At 39.6% G+C, this 19,129-nt stretch overlaps 1 protein-coding gene across 2 annotated transcripts in view; it reads right to left on the bottom strand.

Annotated features, from left to right (window-relative positions):
• The window catches only part of tanc1b (tetratricopeptide repeat, ankyrin repeat and coiled-coil containing 1b), a 99,162-nt gene that overhangs the window by 54,194 nt on the left and 25,839 nt on the right, over window positions 1-19,129 (bottom strand). For both annotated transcript variants that reach the window (XM_065962517.1, XM_020644183.3), the window contains exon 3: window positions 11,185-11,391. In XM_065962517.1, coding sequence (XP_065818589.1) covers window positions 11,185-11,391 — 207 coding nt within the window. The remainder of the gene's footprint in view (window positions 1-11,184; window positions 11,392-19,129) is intronic.

Genomic DNA, 19,129 nt, shown 5'->3' with positions numbered 1-19,129 from the left:
CACACAAACACACACTCTCTCAGGCAACTCTCTGCGCTGATAGCAGCTCCGTTCTGTCTGACAACCCAGAATATTGTCTGCATGGCTGGAGACTCCCAGTAAAACGTAGCTCACCGGCTCTGGGAATGTAAACTGGAGGAAGCAGGAAACAATGACAATTAGCCCCTTTTTGAACTTCAGAAAAGAGTGTTAAACCCTCAAATAAACAAACGGCTTCATGAAGTCCAGGCGTCCTTGTGTAAGTCAGATGATGAATCTGGGACAGCGGTAGAGTCCTCTGAGGACCGCCTTTATGCCTTTAGTAAGGAGTCGAGGTTAGCTGGCTGCTCTGTTCCTTCTGCTCACCCTGTGACAGAATTAGAAAATCCCACAGCGACGAGCAGAATGCTTGCTCACTGCACTGAACTTTATCACATACTCAGCCTTCTATAGTGCAACATTTATTTTCCCCTGTTGTCTCCACCATTCTATAAAACTGCCTCTTATCTGCCTTAAGTAGTACAAGCAAAAAGTTTCATTGAGTGGTAGCAAAAGCCTGCTAATCTTCCCCTAGAGTGGCAATATCATTGTTTATATCTGCAGGAGATCCAGCAAAGCCACTAGACTAAATACTAAGCCCTGGGACAAACATCTCCCAAGAAACTTTGCTGTGCACATTTTGAGTTCTCTTCTTCAATCCCACAGTTGCTTGTGTAATAAAGAAATAAATCCCAGAGTCAGAAACAATAGAAAAAATGAAACTGCAGGAAATGGCATAAAAACAGGATGTCACTGTATAATTTAGGTCCATAAATCCACAGAGAATGGCAACAACATGCCTCCTGTTCCACCATTCCTACAAGCATATCCAAAATGACCTACTGTAACCCAGTCCAGACCTCCTCCTCCTTCAGACCCCTGTTATCAGATGACTGTATGTGTAACCCCAGTCATAACATAAAGATTAGATGGGGGAGCGGAGATAGCCATTTCCTATTACCACATTTGATAACTAGTCACTCCCACCCCAAGAGAGGAAAAAATCCCTTAATCAGATTGAGCATTTTGTTTTGCAACCACAGCTGTTATATCTTGGTTACAGATACAAATAGTGGAGGTTATGGAGGGGGTACAGGGGGGAGTTTGAGCAGCAGCTATGCTCGAGGAAATGATCTGGAAATGTCATTGCAACAAACCTAAGCCAGCTTGACGCACAGTGCCATCTATGGATATGCAAGCTGAAATGCATTGTGAGGAACATTGCTTTTGATACCTGCAGACATCTTCTGTATCTGTAATTAGACAGTTTTCCTGTATGCTAGCAATCATTATTTATATGCAAGTAAAGAACTTCAAGTAAAAATCCCAAAGTCATATGTAGCTGTCAGTCAGAGGAGCAGGGAACCAGAAGACTTTGTGAAAAAAAGTTTACAGCTAATGATGATGCAAACAATAAGTAAAAACATCTTAGAATGGGTTTTGATCTCATGTGAGATTTGTATGTATTGATAAGATCTCAACCAGAAGGGAGGTGATTCAGAGAAGCCTCTACAAAAGCTGAAGTCTGCATTCAGCTGTGGATGGTCAGGCAGAACCTATTAACCAGGAGTCACGCGGCACCAATTAAAGCAGAACTACAGAGACAGAGAGGGCTCTGTGGGATACACACTTAGTTCAGGTAAATATCTTGGACCAAAAGTGCACCACCAAATATGTTCCATTAGAGTGTATTCATCTAAACACAACGGGGGGGGGGGTGGCTAAAGTAATTTAAACCGTATGCTGAAGTTCAGATTCGGTTTACACAGAGGGCCAAGAGGAACACAGGATCCACGCATAAAATAGAAAACATGAGGCAAGCTATCAAGCGTAATTTTGGGCCACATCTGAGGGCTGATAATACAGGGAAAGAGTCCTTCTGCAAGACTCTGATGTCAGTGTCAGCACATGACAGACGAAGCCATGCAGGGGTTTCTTTGCCATTCAAAATCTCATCTCAAGATTTAACAGGGTGTCATTACCGCCATGGCCTTCAAGATGGAAGCACTGAGGAACGAGCAATTGCAGTTTATAACAGGCATGAAAAGGTCGCAGAGATGAAAGTGGCTGACATGTGACCCTTGAAGGACGATGTTAGAGAGAGAGAGAGAGAGAGAGAGAGAGAGGGAAGAAATGTGTTCTTACTTTGATCACACTTTGAAGGCAGTATCCTGAATGTGGATCCATTCACAAGAATGATCATTTGTAAACAATTAGCAATTAAGCAAAGCAATTAAATGTGTGCAAAATTATCACCAAGTCTGATGTGAGGAGAGAATGTTGGGCTTTTCCACAAAAAATCATCAACATAGTATCAAAGACATCTCCACATTTTATCTCACAGCCACACTCAACCAATTAAAATGCATTAAGTCCCACCATCGTGGACATACCCCATGCAGAGAGGACAATGAGAAATATCTTTGCAACATTCAGCACTTCATCCTTCATTTATTATATCAGTTTTAGTTTATGTTTGCTTTATTTTTATATCTTTTGCTATGTTAAAATGAGGTAAACTATTAAATCCGATGTGTGATGAGAGTCAAATAGTTTAGAAGACGTAAAAAATGCCATATCAAGTTTCAGTTTACTAATTTGCAGATTACCTTCTCCCTTACTTCATGTTATTCAAGCAGAAAACACCAGTGTCTGACTCATTATGTAGCTTTAACATGTGTTAATGTGTATCAAAGAAAATAGTACACATTTATAGATAAGGTCAGAAAGCAAACAAAGTGAAGGTAGAGGGAAAAAAAACAGACCAAAAAGCATCTCTGGGGTAAAGTAGCCAGGCAAGCTGTGACTGCAAAGGACTCTTTACTCACAGATATTCACAGCGAGCTTCAGGAATCCATGACCAGCGAACCATCAATCAACACACGCACGCACGCACGCACGCACGCGCACACGCGCGCGCGCACACACACACACACACACACACACACACACACACACACACACACACACACACACACACACACACACACACACACACACACACACACACACACACACACACACACACACACACACACACACACACACACACACACACACACACACACACCAAGAATACCTAGAACCAAAAACTTACAGCGTACAGTCAAAGCTAGAGAAAGAGAGGATTGTTCATGGTTGAGTAGTGATCAAGGAGATTTCCCAGCATTCTTCATGGTGGACTCTGACTTCTTCACATTTAAACTTTTCAATAAGACAGTGTGTCTGCTTTGTGCAGCAAAGAGTCTGAAAGCAGTCTCACAACAGCCCCCATTATGATCCAACATGCCCTTCTTCAACTCAAAAGGGAAAAATAATATATTCTGGCAAAAAAAGAAAAAATTGCAGCATGTCAATACTCAGTAATTCTTGATTTCCAATGGGCATTATGTTCGGGTGCAGACCCACATGTCCCTGGATCCTTAAAACATTGTAACCAAACAATGAAACCTGTGACATCACAGGCTGCTAGGAAGCTAGTTCTAAAGACCAATCTGTACTGATTCCATCTCATTATAATACATACTTAGTTTCTGTATATGACACAAACTAATCGGTGTGAATCACAAGTTTCATCTTCTTAAGAAATATCCACTATCTGGACAACGATACAATCACTGCTGACACACAAAGTCTGCCATGATGTGATGTGAATTACCGTATTTTCCGCACTATAAGGCGCACCGGATTATAAGGCGCACCTTCAATGAATGGCCTATTTTAGAACTGTTTTCATATATAGGGCGCACCGGATTATAAGGCGCATAGAATAGAACGTGTTTACAACTGAACAAGGCTGGGAGATATTGTGAATATATAAATATAAATACGTATAAAACGTAACGTATAAAACTACAAAAACAAAAGTACATAAGACGATTTCCCCAAATGATAAATTATTTCTTTGACGTTTCTCTTAACTCTCAAAACGTAGTTTTATACGTAGTGCATTCACAATAACTCAACGTTGTTCAAACGTTAATGTGCATATTCACAATATCTCCCAGCCTTGTTCAGTTGTAAACACGTAAAAGAAACACAGTCTGATACCGTTAATTCAAACGTTAGTGCAGGGCTGCCCAAACAGTCGATCGTGATCGACAGGTAGATCGCTGACTGATTCTCAGTCGATCGCGAGATGTTTTGTCAATATAAAATACAATTGTAAAACACACGCACTGGAGCGCCAGCCACCACGCAAACCTTTTTACTTTTTACTTTTAGTGCTACAGCACACAGTGGATCCGTGATCCGTACGGACCGAGGTGGGAACACACGTGACCCGGTCAAACAGTCAGTTGGACTTTACTCCGTTCACTCTCACCGTGTCTGCAGCTAATTTAACAAAAGCAAAATCATCTCACAGCAGCCTGCTGTAGTCTGTAGTCTGCATTATTTTTTACAGAACTCTCATTTATTATTTTCTGTTTGTTATGTGAGTATTAAATGCGTTTGTAGGCTGTTGGTAAAGGCTATGGCTCACTATGTGGACTGGTAGATCTCGGCAGACTGGTAACTTTAAAAGTAGATCTTGGTTCAAAAAAGGTTGGGCACCCCTGCATTAGTGCATAACTCAACATTGTTCAGTTACGTATAACACGTAAAGCTCACTTTTTCAGTTCATTCCCCGTCCACGAATCCCTCGAATTCTTCTTCTTCAGTGTCCGAATTGAACAGTTGGGCGAGTACGGCATCCCACATGCCCGGCTCCCTCTCGTCATTATCCGAGTCAGTGTCGCTGAGCGCCGTGTACAACCAGTATGGATCAACCAATTAACCAATTGATCCATATATAAGGCGCTCCGGATTATAAGGCGCACTGTCGTTTTTTTTAGAAAATTAAAGGCTTTTAAGTGCGCCTTATAGTGCGGAAAATACGGTAAGTTAATTTAAGGGCCTGTGACGGATGTGAAACGGTGTAAAAAAAAGTTTAAACATAATCAGAGCAGTGTGGGAACATTGACTGACCCTTACCTTGTGGAATTTAAACAAAAGATGCATATATTTTGCAGATAATATGGACACACATTTATAATTTACATCAGTGTTACTTGATTGCTGATCTTTTCATCAATACACTGATGTAGATGGATAGTTGTTGTTTTTTTGAGAAAACTACAAGTTTTGTCACATATGGTGAATTTCAGACGTACAGCAGTAGTGAGAGTCATTCTGTTGTTTAAACCTCAACAGCCACTAAACCTGCCTAAACCTGCTAATATTAAGCTTTGTGTAACGGTTGTGATTTGCCTGACCTGAATCAGACGGGGTGGAATTCTCTCTGAGTGGACAAGTACCAGAGCAAATAAAATATGAGCACGCAGATTCCTTTGGTTCCTGGGCTGAGTGTTATCTATTGAACATCTTGCAGCATTAGATATTCTTGGTCTTGAAATATCTGCCCCAAGTGTTCTATTTCTTCTCCATTATGGATGCAAACTAGCTGAGACAGTTATACAGGCATGGTGCTTTGTGAACTTAAAATACAAATGCTAATTTGTGATTCATTCCCTATTCACAGCCTGACATATCATTATTTCTCTCTCTCTACCACCAGGAGAGACTTGTAATCTTTGTGAAACACTATGTTTAATACTCTCTTCTAATTTCACACATGCTGTTTCGAGGACTGGCATGAATTATGTATTGCACTCAACTCTGAGTCTGCACACAGTCACACAAATCCAAGGGGTAAAACTAATAACTTAAGCAATGTAAAGATGATGTTACTTTTCCATAGTAATTTACAATGTAGAAAAACGATACACCACCAGATCATACGAGCTGACTGACTGACTGACTGAAGAAGCAGTGGCAGTTTATTCAGAGCTGGTCTCTTAGGCAGTAGGTGAGTTGGGATTCCTCTGCAGATGAAAAGGGGGATTGGATGTGATAAGGAGCCAAAGCCGGGGTGTAGGGAAGAGCAGTGGAGTGGAGAGCTAGATAGAACTTTTCACAGGGCGCAGCTCATCAGAGGAACCTTTCAAAGGGTTCCTGCCGCATCACAAGCCCTTTTACAGCTGAGCTCTCAGAAAGGCATCAATATTCCCTTAGGGCTGTCTGGTTACTGTCAATACCCCCAGAGTTAACTTCAGGAGAGCTCACCTCAAAGGGGCTACAACTGGCTTTGAAGAGAGTTTCTCTCCTCTTGACAGAACTGCAAAATAAATTGCACTCATCTGGCAATGTGGAAGAAAATGTACAGTGAACATAAGTGAAAGAAGGTTGTACTCATAGCTCAAACCTGTAATGTAAAACGACAATTTAAATCTACCTTTGATTTAGAAAGACTTATGTATATTTTGTGAAGAAATAAAGTGTTTAGCTGGAAATTAATATAGATAATTAGTTACAGTGAGAAGCAATTACATTTTTTGCAATATTTCTATTCTTCTGGAAGGGGTTTCAGTTTAAGCAGACACTGTCCTTGAACTTGTACATGCAGTTAATGACTGCAATAAAACTATGAGGCTTAACGAAAACACATAAATCCATGGAGAAATCCTCCAGTGTTTAACTAAATCATCTACTGTGTTGTTTAGTGTGGCCCGCTGTGATAACATCCTGTGAAGATTTAACCTCTGCTCCAGAAAAAAAAAAAAATCTCCAAGAACACAGACACTTTGGTGCTTTATAATGCTTCCACATTGACTTTGTGTGTTTAAATCCTGCTGTCCAAAGATGGGAGCATTACCAGATTCATCAACTTGCAATGATGACGGAAAAAAAATGATGCTTTTTTAAATTCTTTGAAAGGGGTTGAGCCAATTTCTGATACTATGATCAAATAATAACGGCTGAAAGACAATTGCCTCGGAGCCCTCACTCATGTAACTTTTTATGATTCAGGTCAGTGACACACTTCTTTATCTGCCTTAATGTGAAGAGAGATAATTAACGATACACCTGACAGTAAGCATGTCAAAAATTAGAGCTCTATAATGACAATTTAAAAAAAAGATGAAAGACGGAGAAAATGAAACAAAGGTAATCTAATGTAATTAATTAACTATTTTATTGCCTTGCATGCCTCCCTGTGTTGTGATTGTGACATCAGAGAAAGTATGCATCATGCTCATACTCATTTAAACAATTTGCATCTAAGAGAGCAGCAGAGAAAATGTTAATGTGATGTTACTGATGTTTGGTTCAAGAGTGCATAGACAACAACCAGCAACCAACAGACCTGAGTCACACCTCAAGCTGACCTGCACCACACTGCCCTCTGTTTCTGCCAGCCTTTTTCCATCATAGCTAGATTTCTGATTTAAGGTTATTTTGAGATTTTGCTGAGATTTGGACTGATGAGTTAATGGCACGCTGTAACCTCTGAATTCATCTGTATTTAACAATGCAGCAAAAGAAAGGAAAACAAAGACATCATTGTCCAAAGCAATGTTTGGTCATCATTTATCAGAGACATCACCCAACTGTCAGACAAAAATCAAGTGAGAACAGTCAACTCTGCTCTCTGGTGGTGATTTGTAGACCTGCTCACTTGATCAATCAATAAATAATAAAATAGAAACTCAATCATCGGCAACCAAAATTTCCATCAAATAAAAATTAACTTAACTCATTGAAATACACACAACAGCCTACAAAAGGCAAGTATCCCTGTGGCCTCATTGCAGATATAGCAATGAAAATTGAACACTGCAGCAATTCAATCTGTTTTATGATCCTGTTGATCCTGCTGTTTTTTGATATATGAGATCAACTGATGTCTAATAGACAGTCATTCATTTATAGTATGTTGACCAGATCCATACAAATCATGCTATTACAGGGCTCATACTACAGTAAAGCAGAGTGGATGTATATATTGTGTGGTTGTAAGGTCATGGAGAGGCATGCTTTTTCTTGAGTGCTCTTTCAATAGCTGCAAAAAGATCATCTTTGCACAAACGGTGCAACAGAAGTTTGTGTTCATGCCACTGTGGGACAGTAACATACAACAACCAGACGAGGTCACTGTGGAGATACCCAGGAGACTTTCAAAGTTGGATCACAGGGAGTCTCCAACCATCAGGGGGAGAAAAGACTTGAAACCTCATTAACTGTGTCATCAATTTAACTCTAGCCACTTAAGGATGAGGTTCAAGTTTTCAATACCTGACCTCTGTCCCTGTATTGGCTGAAACAAGATGGATCCATTCAGGAAACATTCCTGCAGTAAATGCTCCTCCCTGACCATTTAGGGTGCCTGTAAACTATTAAGACCATAAAGCCTAGGTGCTGTTCAACACATGTCAGAGTGCTGCGTTTCATGGTTAAGCTCTGGGCTTAGCTGATCAAAGCTGCGGCACTCAACGCCACCAGGACTTTGCGGCTCATGCATCCGTCACACTCCTAATTAACTGAATGTTTCTCTGTTGTCCCCTGTGAAGTTTGCATGAAAAGAACAACCACTAAGTCTGAGCCGTCCAAACTGCGATAGATTATCCTATGTGTCAGGAAATGAAGCCAAGCCACAAAATGCTTTCGGAATCTGTGAAACCACTTCCTCTTAAAGGCATCTGTGAGGGATGGATGGGGAGGAGAACAAATGGATGTGTGGAAGAAGTCAATGATGAATGTATTGTATACATCAATAAACAGTATACAATAGAATGACATATGTTTACAACTTAACTAGTTGCTGACTAGTCTTCTACGCTGTAAAAACAATGTATAACTCATTGTCAGTTTAAGAAGACGTTATTGATTGTGTGTATGTCTGTGTATTCATTTCTAAAAATGTTGCTAATTCTTTTCTTGGGGATAGTTTATTTTTTGATTCATTCAACATCTTATGTTGAAAACATGTTTGTTGAAGTGAAATAACCATATGAATGAAGCAACTCTTTGAAAAAAATAAAAACAAAGAAGTTAAGGTAAATGTTGTGGTCACACAATATTTTGTGTTATTGTCATCTCAACCAATGAAATAGATTTCAACTTACTTAATGGATCCAATTGAAATAAAGAAGGAGTCAAAATGATGTACCTTATAATACAGTTGATCCAAATCGAAATATATAATAATGATGATGTTGTACAAAGTGGCTACATAGACAGAGAGCTAGGAACAGAAAGGACATTTTTTTGGTCATTTTGAATTAATAAAAATGTATCTATATGTATGACATGTAGTAGAAACCTAAAAGAAAGGTTTAAAGAAATATTTTAGAACTTACATTTGGCGTAACAAGGCATGCCAATTATATCAATGATCTTGTTGGAAATTCCATAAAAAGTTTGCAAGATTTTCAAGTGATGTATGCAGTGGGACTTCTGGTTTAAAATAACACTTATGGGGATGTTTATCCCAAATACCATCCTGCATCAGCTGATACACATGTTTTACTCTTTTTACGGTAAAATTGTATTAGCAGTATTAAATAATATCAGCAGTGAGTGGCAAATAACATTAACTAATCTCTCTGTCTTATTTGGTTCTAACAGAAAATCTCCAATCTCTCCTTTTCCATATTGTAGATGTAGAGCATGCTCATTCGCTTCGTGGGCTCAATGAGAAAAGAAAATACAGCACCATGACCCATGTTGTTTTCATCGCAGAGCTGAGACATTTCCTGCAGTATGTGTTTATTAACTTGAGGTGTGAACTCTCCCCCGACGGGTTTTCACAGATACCTGTGAGGACAGTGGAGGAGACCATCCCCCAGCCGTCTCTTCCGTGGTTGTCTCCATGACATCCTATTTTGTCTGTCCATTTTACCCCCCTTTTCCATGCCTCAGAGCCCTTCAAGTGGGAATATACCTTTAATGAGTGTTCACCATCCCCTGTCTCGAGGGCCCTTTTCACCTTCACAAACCCACCGTCTTTTCTTTAGTTCATCTCCCTCTCTGGTCCCTCCCTTTATGTCTGTAAATGTACAGTACATTCCATCAGCGCTACCTTTTATGGGTTTCAAACAGTCATCACAAACTCTGTCTCACCTGAGGTAGCTGAATAGATTTAGAGTTTTAACTTGAGTGTCGACTGAGGAAATTAAACTCAGCTTGTCTATTTTAAACTGTATTCGTCTTTTGTTTTACCTGTTTTATAAACTGGGGACTTAGTGATGATGTATTCAGCATTCCACAGAACATTTGCATAATGTACTGCGTCCCAATTTCAAGCCTGCAAGTCCAATATTACATTTTGAATAATGTGAGAGTTGTGGAAGAGATGCCTGGGAAATCTAAGTTCAGAAGTTAAAAAACAAAACCTCCATCCTAATATGTCAATAGAATAAGAATGTGGAAGTCCATTAGCAAGCTTTTTCAAAACATTACAAACCTGAACTTGAACAACCAAAGGACCATTTCTTAATAGAGATATGAACTTGTGCAACACAAAGTTTGCATTAGGCTTAAACCACACTTCGTCCTTCCCAACAACTCATCTTTACACTAAACAGATCAAAGCTGTTACCACTGTAAACAAAGGCTACATAGCCCCACAAATGACTGCCACATGTGAGTGGAGCCACAATGACCACTTAAAGGATTTCTCTTCCCTTTGCCAAGTCTCTAAAATACAAAGACTCAGGTTGAAACAAGTTCAGCTACAAAGGCATCCCTCCCACTTTGAAGCACCCCACAGCTGCTGACAAGCATGTGACCAATGTGGTGGATGGAAGGCGTCTGGGAGGACTGACAATGAGATCCAGTGTAAACACACACCCATTACTAGTCGGTAAAGTATAAACACACAGTGCATTTGTAGAGACCTCGACATCAACACAAGGTGATCAAACACAAGGATAGAGAGACAAGAACAGTTCCTTGTAACCGGTGTCAGTTCACAGACTAACTGTGAGGAAGAAAATTAGGTTAGCTTTCATTACCACTTTGTGGCCCCGTCTCCTTTGTGACTGCTATTTCTCCAAGGGTTACAAATACTCAAAATATCTTGACTTGTCACATGGCGTTCTAAGTTGAAATCAGTGTTTTATGGGCAATGGTGAATTATCATCCCTAAAGTGCTGTCATTTGTTTAAGCCCACAGAGACAAATGATGCTCCCCTTATGAGACTAAGACATTGTTCCCAAACAAACAAGTTAAAGCGGCACATTTAGTCTTAACTCATGGTAATGGTGGGGCCAAAAAATCAACAGCAATACAGGAAGTAAGATAAGGAATAATAAAGAAAAACTAAGTATAAGTGGAAACATTACCTGGGGATCTCTTGCCAGTGCGCAAAGGCATCATGTAGGACTGTCTTGGCAGGAGAGGTGAGGATGGAAGCGACATGGACACTCCCTTTGTAAGGCTTAATCTGAAAACATCATCCGGTACGTTAGGATGGCCGCTGCCGGGCCCCATCTGTTGAGGGTTTCCCTCAGGTGGGAATCTCCTTTGGGCACTGTGGCTGTGGACATCGCCTGTGGGATAGAAGCACATGTTTGTTATGAAAAGCTCTAGCTTTAGCTTTACCTTTACCTGGCTTTATACCTTTTATATGAAGGTATAAATTAGCTTTCAGCAGCAAAAAAATCAATACATCTTTATTTGTATCGTGCCAGTTCATAATAAGTGCTATCTCAAGACACTTTACAAAGTGCAGGTCTAAACTACCTTAATGATATTATTAACATAGACCGAACTTTAATCCACCATGATGCAGCACTAAGCATCATTTAGAAAAGTAGCAGCTACGAGGAAAAACTTTCTTTTAACAGTCAGAAACCTCAAGCAGAACCAAACTCATGTTGAGCAGCCATCTCCCCCCTGTGTTGGGCTTGGAAAGTGATAGATGCAGATGTGGATACAGAAAGAAGGAGAAGGATAGAGACAAACAGAACAACAACAAAGAATGACATATACTTATAGCTACATTGCCAGTAATACAGGTAGAAGTATGAGATGTGTAGTATTAGCAGTAACAATAAAGTATGATAATAGAGTGAACATTTGAATACTAACCTTAGCAACTATAATAGTAATGAAATGGGGAGGACTGATGGTGTTAATTAGAGCAGCAGAAGTCGAGCGGCTCTTAGATTCACATTTACGTTTATTATAATTCAATTAGAAGGCTATTTATGTAGTGAAGAGTTTTCAGGGGAGTAGACAGGGAAGCTCTGTGGACTTTTTAACCTGTTTTCATGAAGTGCTATTGTATTAAGACATTATTAACTCTAAGAATTCTAGAAGAAAGTACTTGTGTGTGTTGTTTGAATAAAATGCACAATAATCTGCATTGTGAATTAGCACAATGTAACACAGGGCTCTTCAGGCTCTGCGACTTAAGTTCTTCAAAAGCAGAAATGTTCAAATAAATAAAACATTAATCATGCTTAAGAGGGTTAACAATGCCTGTTTGAATCTTTATAGAATGCAAGAACTTCGTGAATGTGATTCATGTATATTTTAACATCACTTTATTATCTTTATTTGGTTTTACCTTACATATATAAAGACACTTCCACTATAAATGATGGCCTAAAAATAAAGGAGAGTACAGGTTATAAAGAGTTTGACAGTAAATCAACAAACTATATCAGTCACAAGAGCCTCTGACTGGAGGTGTTTTCAGTTTTCAGTCACTATAGTTACTTACTCAGCCATACATCTTGTTTTTTTATGGACTGAATCTTATACAGTACAGAAGCCAGAACCAGCAATAACAGGATAAATTAAGATGACCAGGCTAACCTTGAAGGAGAACCAACTGAAACAATGTACAAAACCATTTTCTATTACTACCATCCAGAGTCTGATCACACAGAATGTAAAACCTCAGAGGAAACATTGGAATAGCTTTTGCTGTAAAAAGCTGCCTGCTTTTGACAGGATGGAAAGTTTGAGTACACATTTATATCTTTTTTAAAACAGTTTTTGAGCAGCTAAGCAAAACTGGCTGACACGATTTCCACCTATATTTTCACATAACAGTATAGAACTTGCTCCATCCAAGGGTATTCAAACAGATTTAATGTAACCAGGGGCAGGGTGGCCAACGGGAGCTTTAAGGGAGGGGCAATGAGCGACCCCTCCTAATTTGGACTGATCTTTGTTTGTTATTGATATCTGATTGGCTCATGCGGGCTCATCATGACCAAAAATAGAGTGTTTGCAGGCGTCTGAAGTTGTGAAACTTAGACGCTAAGCCTGCACAAGATGCAGCTAAATGCTAAATTGACCGATATTTTCCACGGTGCAGGGTCCAACAGTCCAATTATCTACATGATTGGTACAGTGGCAAAAACTCATAGTCTCAAAACACTATAAACTTTACAGTTCATACACAAACAGTGTGAGAACTCAGTCAGTTGTTCGTACAAGAAAACACTGGTCTTGAGTATTTAAACTTGATGGCTGCGTTAGCAAACAAAAGCAATGCTAATGTGAGGAGGTGATTAAATGTTTACAAATGGTGAATTTCATGAAATAATAGTTTCCACGGAAATAACTAAATATTTGGTGTGAAGCATCCACTTAATATAGGCACAACTTGATATAAGGGCCTCTCCATGTCAAAGTCTCGGGTTGAATTTCTGTCCCAGCACATCCCTGAATGTAACCATGTTACACAGATAGGTGCCACAGGCTTGCAGAGAAACCAGCTTACACGGTAGGTATAAATCAGGATTTCAGCATAAACTAGAGTGGTCTCTAACTCAGATTCCCTGCTTCATTGGAATGAAGCTTGAAAATATATACTTTCTGTCATATCATGTACCACCCTTACATGGGATACTAACTCAGTGATACAGATACTTCAGCTTGCCTAAGATGGTTTATCTAAGCTGTCAATACACTGCCCATACTGCTTCATCTTCTACTGCTCAATGTTGCATTATATTATCAGACCAGTCAGTACAGCATTCACCTGAAGACTATATTTTTCTCAATAAGAGGAAGTTTACTGACATCATTCCTCACTCTAGACTTTGCTGAGCTTTGCGTTTACCAGCAGGGGTTGATTAAGAGTCTTACTGCCAAACAAGAACTCAGTTCATACTCTGTATACACATAATACACATTATCAGATGTGATACAGTTTACAGACCGATGTCCTTAGGAATAAAAATGTCCTCACATTTGAAAAAACGTTTGCAGATTCTGGGGCAAAGGCATTCTGATAGTAACATTTTTGACCACCCACATCCTGCAGTATGGTTTTACAATCAAAAATTTAATTCAAGGTTGTATTCCAGTTTAATGATCCAACTAAGCTCAAATAATTACAGTAACAGACGACTGTTGTTAATAAAAATCAACTTCACAGAATGCAATGCCAAAAAAATGTCAGCGATAAGTCTCTTCAGGGACACAAACAGGGATGACTGCTGATACTGGAAAACACAGGGACACATAATATGTATTTAAACCCGGGGTCATGGGCCACTGAGCGTTTCTCACACCGTATGTGCACATGAGAAGGACATCCAGTTAGCGGAATAAACAAGGTTGTGTCACTGACCACTGAGATAAGATAACATGTAATTCACTTAACCACACTGTCTAGATGTACCTTGATGATAATTATATTTGGTAGAGTATCTCTCAACGAGCTCAATCAATACTCTACTTGCTGCAACCATGATTAACCACAACTTTCACAACAAGTGCCCCCAATTGCCTGAGCTCAAATATGTCATAAGATTAATGATTAAGTACAAATGGTGGAACTTGAGGCAGAATGTGCTGATGTTGTTGTTATAAGAAGGCTGAAAGAGATAGCCGTAAGAATTACATTTCAACTCGTGGTGACATCATAAGTAAAGAAAGTAAGATCTAGAGTTGCTGCTTGTGCTCAGATTGCTTTACTTCTGAGTAGCTTGAGACATCAAGAGAAAAAAGATATATCAGTGTCACTCCCTGATTCTTATCCAAAAATATGTCTTGAAGGAGAAAACCTCACCTGTGAGAAAACATTTCCATTGTACCCCTCAGGAGTACTTTTGCCTCTTTAGTTGCCATTTGTGCTAACAACCTCCCTGCCTGTCTATACTTGACTAAACTAACCTAGGAGATCTGCTTTTTATTATGCTTTCAAAAGTGACGGAAAGTTTTCTTTGCTTTTTCCCATGTTAAAACCAAACAATAAAACAGAAAAACCTGTAAAGCTGGTAGCAATGGATTGTAATAATATTAATTTGTTCAGAAGTCTGCCGGCTATGTGAGCGAGAAACTTTCTCATAAGGTGTCACATTGCTCTTAATGCACTCATTTATACTTTCAAGATAGCTATATTTCACTTGATCTACTGCTACACAGAAAGTGGATATTCCCTACAGTGTCTTTTTTCTGTCTCAACTTTCAGATACTGTCATTTTTTGTTGTAACAGGCCCAACAGTCAGTTCACAAGACTTGGTTCAAGACTTGAAAATGACTTAACCTGGTGACTAGTTTGCTGGGTGAAATCCAAGCCCAAGATGGAAAAAATGGCTTTGCTTTACGGAGCACTCATCCTTCATGGAAAGACCATTCCAACCATGGAGCCGGCTAACTGCAAAGTAATCCGTCCTGTGGCATTAAAGTTGCCCACTCATCATTGCCACAAATTAAAATGTAAGAATTATCAACCTCAAGATAACATGTAATACCTTACTAATAACACAGGTCATACGTCAGCAGACCCAGCTAAATCAGAACTGCAGATGTGGTGAACCACAGTAATGACAATTAGCTTTTCAAGACCCTGCTGCACTGGAAGACATGCAGCAGATTATCCCTGACGCCTGTCTGCAGCCAGAGGTTTGCAGAAATCACTGAAGACTCAAATACAAGAGGCAAACTACTATATTAGCATCCTGGCTTGCTCCTCAGGGGAAATGAGTGTTGTTGGGCTGCCGGGTTAATCAGAAACAGAGACCCATTTTCTCATTGCCTCCGCCTCGCCGCAGGGGACATAAAAGCGGCTCTGTTTTTTAAAGGGCTCCTAAACAAAGAAGAATGCCAGAGACAGGAAGCAGAAAGGTTGCAATGACACCTCTGCATGCCTTCAGATGTGGAAAAACCTCTGGACTTGCTGTGTTCCTGACCTGAGTGGGAACTGCTCAATGCACATTGATACTGACACACAGGGGTCTATAGTGACCATTTAGAATTTTTGAATTTTTGGTAGATTAGAGGACCGGGGTTTTAGTGGTCATCATGATCTATGGCATCTAGCAGCTATGGCTTTGAGATTTTACAAGTTGTCCACTAATTGGAAGATCGAGGATTCAATCTCTAGTTCCTAATGCACTATTGCAGTGACAGTGGGCATGATACTGAACTTGAAATTGCTCTATGCTAAGGCTGAACAATATTGATAAAAACAGACATTGCAATATGTTTTCTTTCTGTGATATAAACTGTGATAAAAAAAAGGAAATTAAAACAGATAAATGCGGTCTAAAATCCCCTCCTACTTTCATCACACACTGACTGGGTCCAGCCGACTGATATCAGCTCTGACACACACTGTGAGTCGAAGAAGGAAAGGTGGACAGAGAACAGGTTCAGCAACACTTTTCTTAATACATTTTACAAATAACTTCTTGCAATTGTGTTACTTATACATCATATACATATTCAACAATGTCCAAAGTTAGGTTTATTATACATGACCAACCCCATGATTGTAACTTCTAATTAGGTGAAAGCATATCGTCTTGAGCTGCCTGTGTTTCACACAACATTTAACAGTCCGTACATGTGGCCACAACATTAACAAGCACCAGGAAAATTGCTGTGATAGCAGGAATAAACTCATTTAAAATTTGTAAGTGAGCATCTGCCTTGAGTGTCACACCAGTGTACTGTATCTGTGATGGCAGCTACGTTGTCTGTACATACGTTGAACTCTGTAATTTGTGCGGGAAACAAAGATGTCATGCACAGTAGTCAGTTCTATGACAGCTGATGGTGACATCAGACAGACTTTTACTGTAGATTGGTGTTGAAAACAAGAAAACTGGCAGTTCGCATCAAACAAGACAAAAGTTGAAGCATTAAACTGTAACGGAGCCAGATGAGAACTTTAAAAATGTGAATCAATGCATCTCTAACTATTTGTCTTGCATGAAGGCAAAAGAAAATGTCCAAAAATATCTTATATACACAGAATGAAGACCATATGTTGGGGTCATCTTTAGTTTAAAGTTGTCTGAAATGCTACCTTTCTGCCTTGTAAAACTCGTTCAAAATTCTGGTGACTCAGCACTTACCCTGACAACTGAATCAATACATTTTAGGGCTTACATTCAATTGCGATTTTATTTTCATTCTGTTTTTGGACATGATAACTATAGCAGTTTGACACAGATGTCCCAAATAGGTTCAAAACCATACTTAACAGATTTTGACCAAACTGGTGGTGCCTAAAGCCTACATTGGTCACAAGCTGTAAAAGCTGCCAGCGGAGTGTTGGCTTACAGTCACATCAGGTTGTGGTCATACAGGTTCAGCCATATTGCATGCTAAATAGATTATAACAAAGTTGTAATTTTGGTAGCTGGTTCTGAAAAGAAGAGGTGCCACATAAAAGTTTGCCGTCCGTGTGCTGGTGGATTGGCTGCAGTGTGTCATGGTGACTGCTCCGCCATCTGACCGACACTTTATAACGCAGAGGGACACAAGGACAGGACCGTGCCAGTGCTATTTCAGTTTCTTTCCGAAACCCTGTTTGGGGCAAGGCCTGCAATTTCAGCCCCTGCTGTGGTCAAGGAAATCAACCCTTTCTAATTATACAGTGGTGCCCCAAGATGATGTAAAAATGATTACAGTCCCTTGCCTGCTCTTTTCTCCTCATCAAAGAGAAGGGCCAGAGCCCACTGGGACATGCCCAACCCATAAAGATGGTTCAATATTATTTCAAGACATTGATTCAGAAAAGTAAACCTTAAAAGCACAAATCCATTATCTGAGCAGGTCAATGTGAAACGTTTATTCCAACCAATGTTCCATCTCACCGTTTCCAACATATGCAGTCATGTCATAAAGTTAGAAACTCTGTACTTTTATGATTAATTTTACTTCTCTGTCTTTATCCTTCTTCCTTATAACACTATGTAATGCTTATCCTGCAGAACCTATATATTATAGATATATTGTACTCCAGTTATGAGACAAAATGACCATCCTCATCAAATGAAGTCAACTACAATTAATTTCTTTTTCATGCCTGACCTTAACATCCCCCCCAGCATGCTAAATTGCTAATAATGAATGTTAAATGCTTTGAAACATTGTTCATGGGTATACATCTGAATGGTGTCTTTCGCCTCTCAAGGAAAATCTGTGCAAAGGAATGTGATCCATCACTCCTTGTGAGGGAATGCATTCCACCAAAGAAAAACACAGACCCTCTCCATTGTCTGATTGATGCCTGAAATGTCCAGGAAAATTATCCAACTTCAAGGCATACTGTTTGGGTACAGGCCAGAGCACAAAAACCACAAAAGGTTATGTTAAAAAAAAAAAGTACAGGACACACAATACAGCAGCTATGACATAAATAGGACTGAGTGGCACCTGTGTTTTTTTTAATAAAGTTCTGCTTTCCATAGGATTCAGGAGTTAACCCTGTCTGCCTGGCACATAACTCTTAACTTAAAATTATAAACCTTTGATGCAAGTTGAGACTGATGTCCCAGGTTAATCTCTGTTAGTCAACATAGGGTGAACACTCTATAGCTGAATTCAATATGATTCACTGTAAAAACATGTTAGAATCTGAAGTAAAGAAAGTGAAGTTTCACTTTTCTGATGTAGTTTACTTCAGTAGAAAATGCTCCCTTTTTGCAACGCCGATAGCCTAGTGGTTATGTCGCGTGCCATGTGTGCAGAGGCTAGTCCTCGTCACAGCAACTGTGGGTTTGAATCCGTCCTCAGCACTTTGCAGCATGACACCCCCTACTCTCTCATACTAACATTTCCTGTCTCTCCTCAGCTGTTCTATTCATTAAATACAAAAAAGCCCCCGCCCCCCCAAAAAGCTCCCTTGTTTAAGTCAAAATTTCAGATGGGTCTGTCTCTCGCTCTCAGGAATCTGTTAAATTCAATATTTTAAACATAAACCTTAACTCTCTAAAATGGATTATGAACAGTTTACTAAGGTTGAGAGGAGTTCAAATGAAGAAGGAAAGTGTATGTACATTGACTTTTTGAACTAAAAGGCTGGGTTC

The sequence above is a fragment of the Labrus bergylta genome, chromosome 13 (genome assembly GCF_963930695.1).
Source record: "Labrus bergylta chromosome 13, fLabBer1.1, whole genome shotgun sequence".
Taxonomy (NCBI): Eukaryota; Metazoa; Chordata; class Actinopteri; order Labriformes; family Labridae; genus Labrus; species Labrus bergylta.
This window is presented reverse-complemented; position numbering and strand designations above follow the sequence as displayed.